This window comes from Amphiura filiformis, chromosome 5 (genome assembly GCF_039555335.1).
Source record: "Amphiura filiformis chromosome 5, Afil_fr2py, whole genome shotgun sequence".
Taxonomy (NCBI): Eukaryota; Metazoa; Echinodermata; class Ophiuroidea; order Amphilepidida; family Amphiuridae; genus Amphiura; species Amphiura filiformis.
The window spans coordinates 19,394,938-19,412,922 of NC_092632.1; the positions used below are offsets into that span (position 1 = coordinate 19,394,938).

Sequence of the window (17,985 nt, forward strand, 5' to 3'; positions counted from 1 at the left end):
TTTCAGTTAAAATGACCTTTTTTGACCCCTGTGACCCCTGGATGACCTCCGACGTTTGGAAATATTTTTATCACATTCTTTATGTTTTCCTCTTTCATATGACACCACTCATGGGGTCATACCTTCGTGGCATTTAGAGATATGTCCATTTCAGACCAAATGGTTAGTCAGTAAGCTAGTAAGCTAGTAAGTAAGCTAGTAAGTAAGCTAGTAAGTAAGCTAGTAACATACACTCTTATAGGCTGATACCATTTCAGGATGCTATGATCACGAAATCCTCCCTTAAAGTCATAATGTACGATCTTATAATATGAATTTGGTTAATTTTTTTCAAACCTGATTTTTTGGCATATTTGTAGTGTTTACACATGTCACAACTTGCGCCTAAATGGAATCAGCCAAATTTCTTGTGTTTGTAGGTAAACAGAGCAAAGTTCGACATAAAGTCATAATTCAAAGAATTATGACTTTATGTCCTCCCATAGAACTGCGTGATAAACGGCCAAAATAACAAGCAGTGTTTCTTTCACTTTACCTCGTTATTTCAGCTCAAAATTAACAGAAACCATTCCCGATAATTATTACTAGTATTATTTCAGCATTTTGAGTATATAATGACAAATTTAAAATTGGAAGGAAATCGTACATTAAGCCTTTAAGGGAAATTTTAGAACCCCTGTTCTTCCATGATGGCCCTGCAACAATTATTTAGGCCTATCATAGTTATAAAAAAAATACATCAAATAGACTTACAATAATAATATTATTAGGCCTACAACATAAAAAGTCAGATTTTCGCCCAAATTTAAAATATCTTTGGTGAAGTTGATCAAAATTCATAAAAATATTTTTTTAAACGGGTCCCAAGATATCTAGAATTAAAAAAATTGACTCAAGAATTTTTTTCGTGGTCAAAAAAAAATTGGGCCAAAACCCCCGGGGGAATTTTCTCAATGATGAGAGTTTTTGCCCAAATTGACATCACAGATGAATTTATCAAGTCTTTCCTTATATACATGAATATAGGTCTACATAGGGGGCCTACTCATTTAGACCAACAATTTGAGCAGTTCTTGAGTGTAGAGTCGATTCCCCACGTCAGCCAATGACATGTTATCATTCCCGGTGGAAAAAAAAATAAAAATATGCCGATGTAAATAAAAATGTTCCTGAAAGATTTTCAAATAGAAGTGCTGTGTCTCTGTTCTTTTGAAGAAGAAGAAAAACAAAACAAAAAGATGAAGCCTCTCCTTCGAACCGGATTCGAACCAGTGACCTATGGATGACAATGAGTTTTCCACTACAGTCCACCGCTCTACCAACTGAGCTATCGAAGGGCGCTGAGATACCGGGAACAAAATATAAACTATATATCAAGAATTTGGCTCGTATAACAGAAAAATAAATAGAAATAGAAATCAATTATTAAAATGATATGAGAACAAGTATAAATAACTAGTAACTTTAAAACGTTTCTGTAAAACACAGTATTTTGACCAAAATGTTGGAAAAACCCTTTTAAAAATCAATCAAACGCAAGTTGACCTTTGAAGCTTTTTATTTTTAGGAAAACACAGAGGAAATAAAAACATCATAATTTGGCGTCCATAAAACCATATCTGTGCTGTCATAATAGTTTCAATGAACATATATATTTATTTATATAGCATTTTTGTAGCTTATACTTGACAAAAAATAATATTAAAGAATGTAAATTTCTTGTAGGGAAATATTCGTAGTATTATTACTAGAAACTACATAAAATTAAAAAGTACACACATTACGGAGATCATTTTCGCAAAGGAAATTCTGCACACGCACAGGACCTAATCATTTACATGGATCTATTTTAATTTCAGTTTGTTGTAATAAACGAAACATGGCGGAGAATGGAGAAAATGCGACGGCTGTACCGCCAAATTCAGAAACAAATACTGTTGTCGAAACAACAGAAATAATGGAAAGTTTGCCAGTTTCTGAAATATCGCAGGGTAATGAGAACAACACAATGGACATTGTGTCCATGGCTCTCTCAAATGTGACGGAAACTGCCGATTTGATGGTTGTAGACTGTGACTCGAATGCAATGAATGTTGTGACTGAAGAAGAGGTGCAACAGTTTGAGCAGGTTGAAGTTGTCGAACAGCAAGTCGTTCAAGAAATTCCTATTGGCAGTGAAGGTATGGTAATCACTACATCAGAAGGGCAGATCATATTACCGGCTAATTCCACACCGGCTGAATTAAGTGCTGTGGAAACTCTAGTGGGTGGAGCCCTTCAACAAACTGTTCTTTCACAACCAGTTATCCATCAACATCTTGAACATGATCAAATTGAACAGTCAACAGAAACTCAAACTGTCCAGGTTGAAGGATCAACAGTTGTTTCAGCTGTTCCAATGACTCTAACAACATCATCTGTTCCTGTTGTTGAAGCTTCCAATCAAGGAATAGTCCATTTCGGTGGTGGCACTCAAGATATTTCAGCCAGTTCTCTTTTGGGGTCAATAGCCACAATGATTGATTCAACAGAATCCTCAATACATGCAAGTGCAGCTCCATCATTGACACTAGCTGGTATGAATATAAACACAACCACAAATGCACCAACAGTCAGTAACATAGTTACTAGAACGGTACCAGCTAATAATGTTAATTTTGTTAATGCATCGGTTGAAGTAGCTGCTACCCCCATGACGGCGACCCCAGTAGCTATTACTAATAATGCCATCTCTGTTGCAAACGTCAATGATTCGGTGGTAACAACAGGTGCAACCTCAATTGGCTTGAACAGTATTCTTACTGGTCCAACACAATCATCATCGCTGCCATCTACCATCACAATCAAAACACCCCCAGGTTCAAATTCAGTTAGTCAATCACTTCTCAATAGTATATTGAACAATTCTGATGTACAATCACTTCTGAAAAGAAATCCAGGGCAACCCATTACCATTGTGCGTGTTCCCGAAGACTCTCCTGGTGGAAAAAATGTTAATAAAATTACAGTTACCACAGGTGCACCTGCAGCAAAGAAGCCAGTGTTTCAACCTTCTCAAGCAGCAAAAACATACATGAGAATAACTACACCAGCAAATAAACCTAGCCCAACAACAGTCAAGTTCCAACCTACTGCTCCCAATAACAGTAATCCAAAACGACGTCCAGGGAGACCACCTAAAGTGAGAGAACCCCCTCCAGAACCTGTTGTTGTCAAATCAAAGAAAACTCGATCAGGACGTGTGTCAAGACCACCTATACATCGTGTCAGAGACTATAAGACAATTCATATTCAAGAAATGGGAGAGCCTGATTATGAAAAAGATGACTTTACAGATTATGATGGGGAACTACTGAAAAATACACCGCCTGAGTTTTCAACCTATGGAGGAAGGCCTCGTGCTTTTAAGTGTGACAAATGTGATAAAGCGTATATTGGCAAGGCTGGACTTGCAAGACATTTCAAAAACAATCCAGATCATGGTGATCCAGCTGAACTTGGTGTAACATATGATGAGGAGGAGGAATCAACTCAAACAAGTCCTCTAAGGTACATGTACTGTGATGCATATGAGCTAAAAATTTGGAAGTAATTCATTATTTTGCATATTTTAATATACTGGTACCGTATTGTCTGTAATAAATGCTCCAGGAGTAAGTACCATCATGAAATTGAACCCGATTTTAAATTTTTTTTCACTGACAATTCACATGCAATAAACGCCCCCTTTTGGAAAAATGCAACGCCCTGGAGTGTTTATTATAGACAATACGGTATTGGGTTATTAAACTACTGAAGATGTCCAAATGGAATAAGTGTTGGTAACATTAAAATATCGCTTATTTATCAATATAAATAATGAAACCTTGAAAATAATGAAATACCGGTACCGGTACATGTAGTCTAGTTAGTAAATTCAATTTACTGATGAAATGTAAACTCTACAATGTATGTACTTCATGGCACATGGCCTTAAGGGGGTACTACATAGTTATTATAGCGCATTGGTGAAAAGTAAGATATGTATATATTATAGGGGCAAGGACTACAACTACTGCACTAAAAATTCAGCAACTCAAGGCAAGTAGTTATTGATTTATTGATCAAATATTGGTTTTCCCTCATTTTTGACTAACTCCATAACTGTTGTCTGTGCTGAAATAAAATTTCCAGTGCAGTATTTGTAGTCCTTGCCTATAATATACGTATACAATGTATCTTACCTGTCACCAATGCGCTATAATTTTTGAGAAAAATGCAAAAATAGGCACAAAATTGGGCAGGGGTGTAGTACCCCCTTAAATGTTAGCATAGGCAGTGAGAGCTACAATGTAACAACTTCACATGTAAATTGTAATTTGATTTTTAACTATCTATCTATTGTTCATTATAAATTTTGTCTTTCAGTGAACAAGTAACACCAGTACATACTGTTCAAACACCATCCTTCAGAAAGAAACGTAGAGGACGTCCACCTGCACCACGGCCACCAAATGGTGATCCAGACTTCATCCCTAATAAGCGTACACCATCAAAGACAACCACAGCAGGAAACCTAGGGACTCAAGCTTTATACAGACGCAAGCAGAGAATTCAGGAAGTAAGCACATTTGTTTGTGTGTGCATGCACACTCGGCAGTCCACGCTTTATAATGCGTGCCGGTTCGAAATTCTGAAAATTGGTGAAAGCGTGGGGGTTTAAACTTTTTGGGTAAAAAGCGTGGACTGATATAAAGCGTGGGATTGAAATAAAAAGCGTGGCGCTTCTCCGAACTTACAGTATATTTTTTATTGAATGATAAAATAATCATAGTTCCAAGAAAAATCACCAAAACTTGCACACTATGTCGCAAGATAAAATTCCATTTGATGCAGGCGCGCTTGTTTACGTGAATCCAGTTCAATGTACACAATATCCTCCCCCGGAAGCCCTGCCAAAACACCTACGTCATATGCAAATGTCCGATTTTCCATGACGTGTTATTTTTCTTTACATTGATCGTATATGAGTGACGTCATTATCATGCATAATTGATTGAGCGAAGCAACACGGAAGAAGTAGGATATAGTCGCTGAACATAGCGTCGTCAAGTTTCATGACAAGAACAACATTTGAACGCCATAAAAGTACAGTTATTCATTAAAATGCTTATTTTACAGTACAGTAGTAGTTTTTCCCATATAATTTGCATTGTTCACGTAATGTATCAACTTAATGGAGAGAAAACATTGGACTCGCACGTGCGAAATAGGTGCAGAATTCAGCGTACTTGATTTACTTCAAACCAAATTGCGTGTGACTTCGTCAATGTTTACAAATAGCGGAAAAATCAAAAAGTGGTGGGGGTCAAGAATTTTCAGTATAAAGGGTGCCTCAGTAAAAAGCGTGGGGGTCAGGAATTTTCAGTATAAAGGGTGCCTCAATAAAAAGGGTGGGGGTAAAATAAAAAGGGTGGGAGTCAAACCCCACTGCCGAGTATGGCATGTGTAAGAATTTGCAAGTACATTTATATCTCTTCTCAAGCAGAGGGCTTCCCGCTTTTCAAACTATAAATATTGTGCAAGCAAGGGCTTAGGCAGCCAGCCGTGTAGGGAGTGTTTTTCACACCCAAATGTGTAAGTTACACCCAAATGTGTAAGTTACACACCCACTTTTTACCAACATGACCTATACTTTGTACCGGTACACAAATCATTAAATTTACACACACAGGTTTTTGAATTTACACACCCAAACCTTCATATCCTGCCTTGGACCTTGTGTGCAACTGTGCAAGTAAACAATATGCATGCCTGCACAATCCCAACAGATGCAAGGCTTCAGAAAAATTAAGATATTTGAGGGGAAAAAAAAATTTGCCACAGCATTTTTCAAGACATTTTCATCCATTTCATGATTTTTTTGCAACACTGACTTCCAAGAAGTTGAACTTAGAATTACTAATTCATTAACCTTGACTAACAATAAGCACTACTGCACTCAAATATCGACTTACACTTGAAAATTGGATTTAGTTAATAACATGATTCTTATGTGAAGAATGCAATGGTTTTACTTAATTTGATCCAGGTCTCATTCTCAAGTGTTTTTACCTACATTGATTTGGTCTATAGATGGGTCTGCTCTCAGCTTATGTAATCATGGTTATGTGAATAGTAAATGAGGCACATTGAGAGACAGGGAAGTATCAAAGTTGAGCTGAACATTTGTGAAACCAAGTTCAACATCGTACATCATTCCTATCACAGTAAATGGTTGAAAAATCATTTTTTCTAACAACATCAAATACAAGATCAAATTAGGTTTGGGCCATCCTCAGTTGGTTTAAAGAAATCAATGGAAATTTGAAGGCCTCACAACCTTTATCACTCTGAGTATGATCAAACTAATTAGTCTTACACTTGAAATTTGACCTTGTTACACATTGTGTTCAGTTCAGTTTATTTTGTCCAATCATCAAAAAATCATTAAAATAAACAATCATCAATTCATCATAATACAATAATGGAAGGTACATTGTTCAAGAGTATACAATCATTCAATAATATTGAGGAAAATATGTATGATTGTTTATGAAGAGATGATGGATGAGGTGAGGGCACTTGCTACATGCTGAGCGTGAGATGCAGTGCCCGCAGCCTAAAATTACAAATAATTTAAATTATGTAATCAAGTACCGTACTTGGAATATACAGACTCAGTTTGTCTATGGTTTGTTAACGTTGTTACCATAATTTATTTCTTAACTTTTAGGGATTTTTAGAGTCATGAATTGAAAATGCCTGAAAGCTCCCAAAAAGTTGCAACCAGTATAAAAAATTGTGAGCGGGAGTACTGTTTTAATTCCCAGGCCCAAACAAACCCAACGGCTAATGTCCCAATCACCTACACATCCCAGAATGGGTTAAACTTGGCTTATGTAAGTCCCAACTAACGCTCGCGTAAATTTACATTTAAGCGTGCGCCAGTCACACATTACACAACTCATTGCACAACTAGCGTAAGCATTATGCCCAACTGCCTGCATGTCATTCTATATATCAATACAGTGTTATGAGTCTTCCGCCTTAAGTCGAACAAACTTCAGCATCAAGAGTGTCATGACAAGTTGTTTCCATGGACTGAGCAGATTTGTACCACCACACTTTTATATTAGATTTTGTTGTCCATAACCACCATACTTGTTTACATTTGAAGGTAGTTATTTGCGTGGATGTTATGCTTAGATAGCAATGATCTTTTGCTTAAAAAGTAGTGTGAGGATTTATGATTTGGCATCGTGGCAATTCATAAATGAAGATATTTACCTGTATCTCCCTTATTTACTTTTGTTTCAGCTGATCAAGACCATTGGAGATGAAGACCTTATGGAACTTGCTCTGCCACGACTCTCCAAAGCTATCACTGTATGGGAGTTCCTACTCATGAAGGTGGAAGAAGCCCATTCACAGAAACTGCCATTCCAAGAAATCTTACAACACTTTGAAAGTGTTAGGAAACATGTAAGACTGTTTGCTGATGAGTGCCTTGAGAGGGTATCCGCCAAATCCGATAAACAAGGAGATGCCAGTGTTGAATCTGATAATAATACACAGGAAAACCAAAGCACTGAAAGAAACAATAGTGAACCAAGCAATTCTGATGAGGTTCAAACTGATAATGACAAGTGTGATGATAAACAACAGAAACTGACACAAGATAATACTCAGGAGACTCAAACAGCTGATGAACAAAACAAGAAAGAGGGTGTACTGCCACCATCTGAAGATGGGATATCGTCTGAAATAAAGAGGACATCTTCAGATGCAAGTGCTGTAGATACAACACCTTCAACTTCTGAATCAAAGTTAAGAACAACAGAAAATGGTGAAATCAGTGAAACAGTTTCTGATTCACAACAATCCTCAGATAGTAAAGTTGAAGAATCTACCTGTGCAACTGATAAAGATACAAATGATGTATCAAATGTTGAAGAAAATGACAAGCAAACTGACAAATCATCCGAAATCACAAGAAGTGAATCACCACCTGCTGATGTCAAAGACACTGCTCAAAAACCATCTGAAAATTCAAGTAGTGAATCGCTGTCAGCTGATGCAAAAGATACTGCTCAAAAAGCATCTGAAAACTCCAGTAGTGAATCGCCGCCAGCTGATGCCAAAGACACTACTCAAAAAGCATCTGAAAACTCGAGTAGTGAATCGCCGCCAGCTGATGCCAAAGACACTACTCAAAAAGCATCTGAAAACTCGAGTAGTGAATCGCCGCCAGCTGATGTCAAAGACATTACTCAAAAAGCTTCTGAAAATTCAAGTAGTGAATCGCCGCCAGCTGATGCAAAAGACACTGCTGCAATGTCAGATAAAGAAATCTGTCAAGATTTGTTAGAGTTAGATGAAGAAATGGCCAAAGCTTTGGGCATGGAAGCTGGAAAGTACAGTGTCAGGGAATGGACAGCCACTAATAAGTTGCCAGCTTTCTATAGGTTTTCAAAAAATGTTACTGGGGACGATAGCCTTTCGGAGGAGGAAATCAATGAAGAAGATGATGGGCCATCTGCTAAGAGACAGAGAGTTGACGATGATGACGAAGCATCAGCAACAACACAAGCAGATTCCAGTTCTACAGCACCTCGGATAGCAAAACAGGTAAGCTTGTATCCTCTATTCAAGAAAATTTGGTTTACAAAAAAATGTATTATACATGTATGTCAGTGTAACTGTTACATGCATGTACCCACTACCCAGTGCTGTACATGTACATACACAGGGTTCGATTTACTTTGAAAAATCTGTGTAGCAATTTTTAGCGAAAACCTTATTTAGGCGATGTTCTTATGATATTAGCATCTGTTTACATTGTAAAAAATTGCTATACATGTACAAGCTGAAATTTGTGTAACAGATTGTCCAAAATGAGGAGCATTTTGCTCCACGACACCAGTTAAATCGAACCCTGTACATACAGCACTGTAGTGTGTTTGTACATGTAGCTCTATGTGGTCAAGCTAATGCCATCAATTGGTGCATCGCAACTGGAGTTGCATCACATGTCAGATGAAGTATTGCATGTGTGTGCTAATTGTTTACAGCATATTACACATGGAACATACAATCCTAACAATAATGGTTCCTCTACATCAGGTTCCTCTACTGTCAATTTTTGCGCTTGCAATTGTTTGTGATTTACTAATTTTGAACTACTTTGCATGTTCTTAAATTTGCATTTTTGTACATAAACATAACATGCCATTTTCTCAGATGTGTTGAGCATGAAAAAAGAGGAAAAATTTCAAAAATTTCCACTTTTACGGTACCGTACGGTATAAGTAATGAAATAATGCAAGTGTACAGCAAGCAACAAATATATCAGTGCTTATATAAGTTTTTCCTTGCAATACAGGTTACACAGATCCAACTGCCAAGAGAGGATGCCATCAAACCCACTCCACCTCTTGCACCTGCTCCTCAAATGGTTGTTCAACAGCAAACTAGTAGCCATTATTACAAACCTGCAACTGTTCCAATATCCTTGAAGTCTGTGTCACCAGGTGGCAATGGAGATGCTACATCAACAGCAGCTAAACAGCAACAGCAGCAAGTGGTGACCAGTCCTCAACCTGTACAACAAGAGGTGGAGCAAGAGCCACAACCAATGGAAGTAACAGAGGAAGTCAATGAGGTATTTGCATCATACATGTATTATTATATATTCATAACCTCATTAATATACGCAGCAAGTGTGATCCAATCAAAACAAATTGATTGCCTGACCGCGCACTTATTGCGCAGTCATTAATTAATAACTTACAATGGAACTCCTGGAACACGGTGATAGCAAAACCCGACAATTTCACACAATGACCTCAAAATAGATGATGCACAGTTAGAGTGGAGTTACAACTGCAGGACTTGCCAAAGGCTACAGTGCAATTAAAGTTATGATGGGACAGGTCCATTTCAGAAAGAAGATTTCTAATTGATATACATGTACAGGAGGAAGTTGCATGTGGGTCATTCCACAAAGTTGGAACATGAAAGTATGACATTTAATTTTAGTTTTGTCAAAAATTTTATACACCACATAATTAACAAAATTGTAATTGTTTCCATTAAATCATCAGGTTACTGAATCAGAACAAACAGTAGAAGAGACTGAAGAAGTGACATACCAAACTGATGAACAAGGCCATTCTATCGTGCCAGAAGGGAGCACCATTATGCAGATGGAAGATGGTACATTCCTGGTACAGAAACCAGACGGTACAGCCATGCAGATCCATTGCCCTGATGGGATGACTATTGAAACTATCCAAGCTTTGTTATCAATGGATGCTGGCAATATACTGCAAGCAGCTGAGTAGATCTTGACAGGTTATGGTTAAGTGGAATTTATATATTCCAAGGTTTTGTGTGCCCTTTTTCCGTTATCACAAACACAGAGTTTCTGTTCCCTGTTGCAATTTGCCATTAGCTTTACCATAGCTTTGCCATTTCTCCCACCTGACATACATTGTAATAGATGCTTGATAGAAGATCAAAGGTATTCTTTGCAGCAGAGAATGGAAATTGATGTAAAGTCTGCACAAAAAGTAACACATCTGTTACAAATACGGTTTCAGAACTAGTAACTGTTTTCACAGTATTTCAACATAAAAAGAAGGATGCTTTATTTACACATTTTGATACCCCATTTGTCCATTGTCATTCAATATTAACAACACAGCAGTGCTTTTAAAGAAAAATGTCCGAATTTAAAAGTTGCAATTTACAGCAATCAATGGTTATTACGCAAGCATTGTGGCATGTAAAACCCACCATTATCTTCCACGCTTACTTCAAATCAATACAAATAGCTGCAACTTTTAAATTTGAGTATTTGTCTTTAAAAACGCTGCTGTGGTGTTAATATTGAATGCAAATGGACGGATGGGGTATCAAAATGCGCGTAAATAAATCGTCCTTCTTTATATGTTGAAATATTGCGAAAACAATTATTAGTTCCGAAGCTATATATGCGTATTTATAACAGCTGCATTACTTTTTGTGCAGTCTTTATTTCAACTATGGGTACATGCAAAAGGCCCTATCTGGAATAGCTGCCCTACTATAGACATTTACAATTTTTATTTCACTTTGATTTGATGGTAACATCAGTGCTCTTTATGCTGCAAGCATGCCGACTATCTGTCCTTGTATGCATATGTATAAACTCTGCAGGATTAGGTTAGTAATGCACAATTTGATACTGCAACCAGTGGAATACCTACCTATGTCACTACCAAACTTAAAGTGAAATCAAATATATATTGTACGTGTGGCAGCTATTTCAGAAAAAAAACATGTACGCAAACCATGAAAATATATTCAGGCCAATACAAGTCTGTGCTTTTTGGATCCAGTATTGAAAGCATGTTTTCTTACAGTCAATGTAATGAATGATATGTGTCAACTTATTTATGCTTGCCCGCAAAGGGCGATATTTATTACATGTTTGTCACAGGTATGTTAAAGAGCAGATCTATGTTATTGAATGGACTGGACTGAGCTGACAACACACTTACATATTCTCTATTTCAAAATAGGACTATTGTACAGGCATTGAGTTTTGCAAAGTGACAGGTGTGCTGTAAATCGCACGCCTGGATAACCCGAGGTGTGCTCTTAGGTGTGCTGCAAATCGCACACCTAAATAAATCAAGGTGTGCTTTTTCAAAACTGGTGTATGACTATGATTTCATTTTCAGTTAAAACTTAGCAATATTGTGACTACATGTACTTTTTTTAATTGGCCACGGTTAAGCTCTGGGGTAATGAACGGTACATTCTGCAAAGATGTCTTTTAGCTGTAAATTTGCTTTGGTGATAACTTTGCTTGTATCATTTGTGGTTAATTGAAAAAATACAATAACAAGAAAAAATTATTTTACAAGTTGGTATGCACAAAGGGCAAAGTTGTATATTGTATTCATATCACAATCTACCGTAATTTTTTTAATTTTGTTTTTTTACATTTTTATATTCCCCCTGGATTTAGAATGTCCCTGGACCTTGGACTAATTGCTAGTGTCATTTGTAATTAATTTAATAAAAATACAAAAAATTACAAAAGATTTAAAAAATTATAAATTCTTGTTTAAAATAGGCAAATTAAGTAACTTATGTTCACATAATAATCTATGAATGATTTTCAAATGCATTTGTTTTGTATGCTTCTTTACATCATAAATAGGTTGCAATGTGAACATCAATTATAAATTTGCCTATTTTGAACATGAATTAATAATTTTTTTTAATCTTTTTGTAAATTTTTTTTTTATTTCTAAAAATGTTTTCAGAGACATTCTTAAGTTCCAGGGACATTCTAAATCCAAAAAGAAAACTTAAAAAAAAAAAAAAAAAAAAAAAAAAAAATTTTTTTTTTTTTTTTTTTTTTAGGCGTGCGAAAAATCGCACTCCTCGGCGCATTTTCAGGCGTGCGGCGCGTGCGAATCGCACTCGCACGCCTTAAAAACTCAATGCCTGATTGTAAGTGCAAGAAACTTGTAGGTATCCTATTTAGATGTAAGCTCTTTTGCACATCCAAATCTTCCATACGCATAGACTGCAAATGTCTCAAAATAGTGGCATCACTTTACAGTTTACTGAATTACATGAAAACTAGAGATACATGTAAGCCATGCTTGCCACAATTGACAAGAATTCTAACCCCAACACAGAGATACTTCTTATACTGATAAGCTTACTTGGGAAATATGAACCACTTGTGTGTGTATATATGTACATCAGACATATTACATGTATGATTATTTGCATGTAGATTTGCAAATCAAATTAATTTGTAATACTTAGATTTGGGTAATTAAATACCCGGATGTAGTTATAATATAATCTAGTTTCAGATGAATGGAATGAACCGGTGATTTGAAGCAAAGTTTGTATTATATATTTTTTGAGACATTTTCCAGTGACTGTATATATTTACTCATGTATTGATGTATCATAACACAAACAGATTATCCTTTCTTTCCTGATTGAACTTTTTTACATATTTGATGAATTTTGTGTGGCATTTACATATAATGTATAAAGAAATTATTCAAAGTTTTCTTTGAGCAGTGTAAAGAGAGAACAGGGCATAATGAAGTTTAAAGTACATACTGCAAAACAAATGTGTACATGTAGTGCTAGGAAAGTGAGACAACTTTATTATCACTGCTGCAACCATTATCCGGTCATTACTTCATGTAATTATACACATGATTAGGATTAGCTTGCACAAAATAATTACATGACGGATTGACCCATTACCCTAATCCTAATCTCTCGGGTTGATGGCAGTGATGATTAAAGTTATCCAGGAAATGTTAAATAGCAAACTTAGTTGCTATGCAACATCAAATGTGTGCAGCATTTTGCTTCAAAAGTGTATCACTTTTGTTATGCTAAGCTACGTGTCTGTCAGATCTGTATATTAACATTTTCTTACATCAGTCATTGGCTCAGTGAGTCAGTAATTCTAAGAACTGCCTCTACTATAAAATTACCCCAGATGTTTGGATTACTACAAATACTGATGTCAAAATTGTGGCGGTTCTTTTTGAGATTTTACCACCCGCCAACAAAGATAATACATAACTGTCACTGTGTGCTTATATATACACCTGCATACACATGAGAAATCTCTGTACAATAGTGGATGCACAGGGACTGTGGATGTGCAGGACCCCTATAGTCTATATCACTACCTCCAGTCAGTGGCACTAACTTTGAAGTTCCGCGTGTGCTGCATTGTCTTAGCGTTGCTTCTTGCATGTACATATGCGTCACTTTGATCGTGTGCATAAATGTACATCATGTGCAAGTAATGCTAAGCTAACGACACTGAACTTCAAAGCTAGTGCCGCTGACTGGAATTAGATAAAGACTATAGACATTGTTCTGTAAAATGCCATAAGAAAGCATTGTAGCTAAGGACCCCAGTTGTCTGTGCAAGGTCCCCCGTTGGATAGTAAAAACTTAACCACGTCTCTGGTAAGACACAAAAAAATGTGTGTCCACGGTTGGATAGTAATTGTGTGTATTATATCCTCATTTGTTGGTGGATATAAATAGGGGTGGGTTCACTGGGTTGGCAAGTGTTAAGCTCCAGCCCTGGTTATGTCAGCTAAATTATGCCCTGAAAGAGAATTTGTATACATGTATATACCAAAGGTTTGTTATTACACATAGTTGAAAGAACTTTTCTCAGGTGGACACATACAATGTATATACAACATTTATAAAGCACCTATCATAGAATAAATTTTATGGAGTCGAGTACTGTGTGCATTACAAACAAAGAATGAGGGCAGAAATATTTCACTCAAACTTATTGAACAACAAAGGATTGCATTTTTATTGGAACAAGAGTTTGCCTTTTTTTTTTTTTCAAACACTAGAACCTACATTGTACATTATTAAGAGCTCAGTGCAACAAAGCCTCATCTCCATTGACCTGTTTAGATATCCCATAATTCATTGCAGTTAGACCCGAGATGTCGTCATTTGACGTCGCGCCGCAAAGCCCGCAATGCGCAGTAACGATGTCAAATGAAGATATCAGTGAATTATGGGGATTACCAAAAAGGTCAATGTGCTCCCCTGGGTAATGTTGTGTATAAATGCAATCTTTCTTATGAATAACATTGCACAGGGAGCTGATGAAAGTGAAGTTTTGTTGCATCAGGCATTCCCGTTTGAGGAGAGCTAGAGTGATTGCTCCCCATCACTCCCCTCAAATAAAGATGGAGAGCTTTTTATTGCTCGCCTACCTTAGATGTAGTAATAATAACCACATATATACAGAATGTACAGTAAAAATGATCTCCTGTAGCCCTCAAGGAGAGCGATTAAAAGCTCCCAGGGCTGCAAATTTCAAATGGTAAAGCCTGTTGCACTGAGCCCTTGATGTATAAGTTGTCAATCAAGGCCATTTTATAATGAGACACTGCCTCATCAGTTCAAATCTTATTGTATTGGGCTATTTCAGTTGAAATCCATACACCCCAAGAAGACATGACCTTCATGTCCCACATGGGTAGATTTTAAATGGAGTCGCACAATCGGGTAACCCCATTTGAAATTCACACTCCCTGTGTTGAAGATTAAGGTTATGTCTTCCATAGGGGTGTGTGGATTTCCACTGGAATGTAGCAGTTATTTGTAACCGATTGGGAGGTTGCAGACTTGCTGGATAGGGAGTATGGAACTGCTCAGATGTGTATGAAACACTTCGACTGCTAAAAACTGAATATATTATGTCTTGTTGAATTTCATTGAGAGCTTTCTATTGTAGAGTTGTATTTGCTCATTTAAAGTGAGCCACTGTCTGCTGTAAAATTGGTATGGTGACAATACACAATGGGACGGATGACTTGTTAGATTGTTCAATTGGAGCACTTTGAGAAAACACATTGGCTACTGTAAGAGTGGAATATTTTGCTACATTTAGGTTCTACACTTTTCGCATTCCAAGTAGCTAACACAAAGTTAACAACACACAATTATATTCCTTTTGTGTGTAGGTCAATGTTAGGAAGTGTATAATCACAAATTTAAAAACAAATAAAACATCAAAATTGGCAAAGCATGAACAATTGTTCAAAATTTCCACTTTAACAGTATATTTATTCAACAACAATAAGGACTACTGATAACGCAACCTGCAATGATGTTATATGTTAGTCGTTGATATTGGTCAATATTATGTAGCTACATGTACAAAAGAGCAAACTTAGGAAAATTAAGTTCCTCATATTTTGTGCAATGGATGATAAATTACAATAATATTGTTACCAGATATATTGGTATTTAAATTATCAGACAAGTGACCCAACAAACACAAAAATGGTTTTTTTAATGTAATAAAGGTGTTTTGGTTTTGGTCAAAACATTTTAATAACATTTAATTGTCGGGTTATATTTAAGGTCATGAATGTAAAATATTTTGTGGAAAACACTTTAGCAAAAATAACACATTAGAATGTTTTGCAACAAGTTTTCGAAAATGCTTTTGAATGTTATTAAAAAACATTTTATACCATTATACCCTCAAAACCTGGTAGACCCCTGTAACATACATGGATGTATTGAAACAGGACATTGCAGTGGACTGGATGTTATGGATTTGTGAATGGCCAGAAGCATATTGCATGCTGGTGTAGTTTGAGGACACCATTCATCTTAAGCAATAATGATACCCTTTATATAACCCAACATTTAATTTAAACATGTTCTATAAAACATTTTGTGTTTGCTAGGGAGCCATTTGCCCATTTCATTGATTCATTACACAGGAGAGTTGTAATATTGCAGTGTGCTTTAATCTTATGCCTGCTAAGCAATAATGATTATACATGTTCTTAGTTCACTGGTCATCTTACTGCCAGTTATAATATTATAGTCCAATTTTCTTGCCTGTATATTGTGACTGGATTTTCAATTCTCCCCAGCCATTTTCTACTCAAGTGATTACAGTATTTTGCAAAGACCTTTTGTACTGGCTGACCACTTGTCCTGATCATTGTTTAAAAAGAAATAGATTACATCTGTGTTACGCCGATGAGGTGATGATGACATGATTTAATGAGCCAATCAGAACCGCACTTCCTGTTTGCACTGTAAACAGCACCAAATCAGGGCAGTGAGAAGGACCCTTGCAAAAATAGTGTAGCTTGTTCTGCTTTTGATCTACTCCCTGTGGAAACACTGTTGCAATGGCAAAACATGCAAAATATTGGACTGACAAATGTCCTTCACTGGTCTCAAGTATGATTAATTTCCAACTTTGTAAGAATGAGACTCTATATTAAAATAAAATATCTAGAGTTTGATTTCGAGATATTGTATAATAATAACAAGCATAGAACTGGCAGCAGTAGCAAGATATTTTTTATTCTCTTGTAGAATTGCATGTCATTTGATTTCTAGTCAAAAATAAACATGAAGACACAAGGTTGTCAAACTAAGTTTTGTTTTCAATTGCATTTCTTCATATTTTTACTAATATTTACCTGGTATATATAATCTATCCTGTCTACTGTAATGTCAACAATTTTGAAATAGTAAAATCCTGTTGATTGCAAGCCACCCACTTAATTAAATTAAATTATAATTATGTGCAAGATTTAAAAGTTGCATCTGTGTCCGTAGGAGACTACTCTCAAACAATCCAGTAGGTCAGGTCTATTCATGTGTTTGTTTAGGAAAGTTGACTCCTTTGGACTTCCATTTATTTCAAAATGCATAAGGTTGGCAACTTATGTACAGACAATGCAGAATAATGATCGATTAGCAAGTGCAACCCCACACTTCTGATGCTACCTATGCCCTGATTCATGCAGCATGCTTTCTAATAAAGTTGTTGCCTTGTCCTCTATGTAGGGTTGGTGTTGCCATGTTGACATATAAGTCATTAATACATCCCTGTTTGTTTGGTGTGCTATGTCCTGTACAACTGTCCTTTTCACTTTTAGTTCTTTGCAATACATGTCCTCCAGCTCCATGGAATTTTCATCTGTTTTGACAACAAAAAATATCAAATGTGTAAGTGAAAAACATGGGAGTGCAATATCGTAGCTGCTGATTTTCGAAGACAGTTAACAAGAAAACAAAAATACATGGCAAGCACCAAACATCTCCATCTGATGCAAGTGTAATGTCATTTTCAGTCCCAGTTGATTTAGCTTACTCCAACCAGGTTTGCTGGCTAAATTTTCATATTTATTTTATTTGCATACATGTCTAAAATACTCTCATTGATCATTTTCCAGCTGTTTTAAAGGGCAAAATGTACACACATTTCTCTATTTAAATGCTATTTGGCAAGTTGTTGTATTCCCTTGTGTGTTGGACCGGCACTGGCCGGTGAGGTGACAACCCCGACTCCTGTAAGACTACCTTCCAAGATCAGATCACCCACATGGAACCACTTTCCTTATTTTT

General features: G+C 36.4%; 2 protein-coding genes and 1 non-coding gene across 3 annotated transcripts in view; 1 reads left to right on the top strand and 2 right to left on the bottom strand.

Moving 5' to 3' along the window:
- Positions 1 to 1,248: 1,248 nt before the first annotated feature.
- On the bottom strand, positions 1,249 to 1,337 carry Trnay-gua (transfer RNA tyrosine (anticodon GUA)). Its single transcript is given in 2 exon segments — positions 1,249 to 1,284; positions 1,301 to 1,337. It is a non-coding gene; the product is annotated as a tRNA-Tyr (tRNA).
- A 531-nt stretch (positions 1,338 to 1,868) lies between these two features.
- Positions 1,869 to 11,701, top strand: LOC140152768 (uncharacterized). The gene is made up of 5 exons (XM_072175259.1): positions 1,869 to 3,549; positions 4,408 to 4,600; positions 7,339 to 8,649; positions 9,404 to 9,682; positions 10,125 to 11,701. Exons 1-5 carry the CDS (start codon positions 1,880 to 1,882, stop codon positions 10,362 to 10,364), a joined length of 3,693 nt encoding a protein of 1,230 aa, XP_072031360.1. The 5' UTR covers positions 1,869 to 1,879; the 3' UTR covers positions 10,365 to 11,701.
- Positions 11,702 to 16,342: 4,641 nt separating this feature from the next.
- Positions 16,343 to 17,985, bottom strand: part of LOC140152770 (cyclin-dependent kinase 2-interacting protein-like) — a 50,685-nt gene continuing 49,042 nt past the window's right edge. Inside the window, exon 6 of the mRNA XM_072175262.1 lies at positions 16,343 to 17,557. Within this exon, the coding sequence (XP_072031363.1) occupies positions 17,361 to 17,557 (197 nt within the window). The 3' untranslated portion in view covers positions 16,343 to 17,360. The remainder of the gene's footprint in view (positions 17,558 to 17,985) is intronic.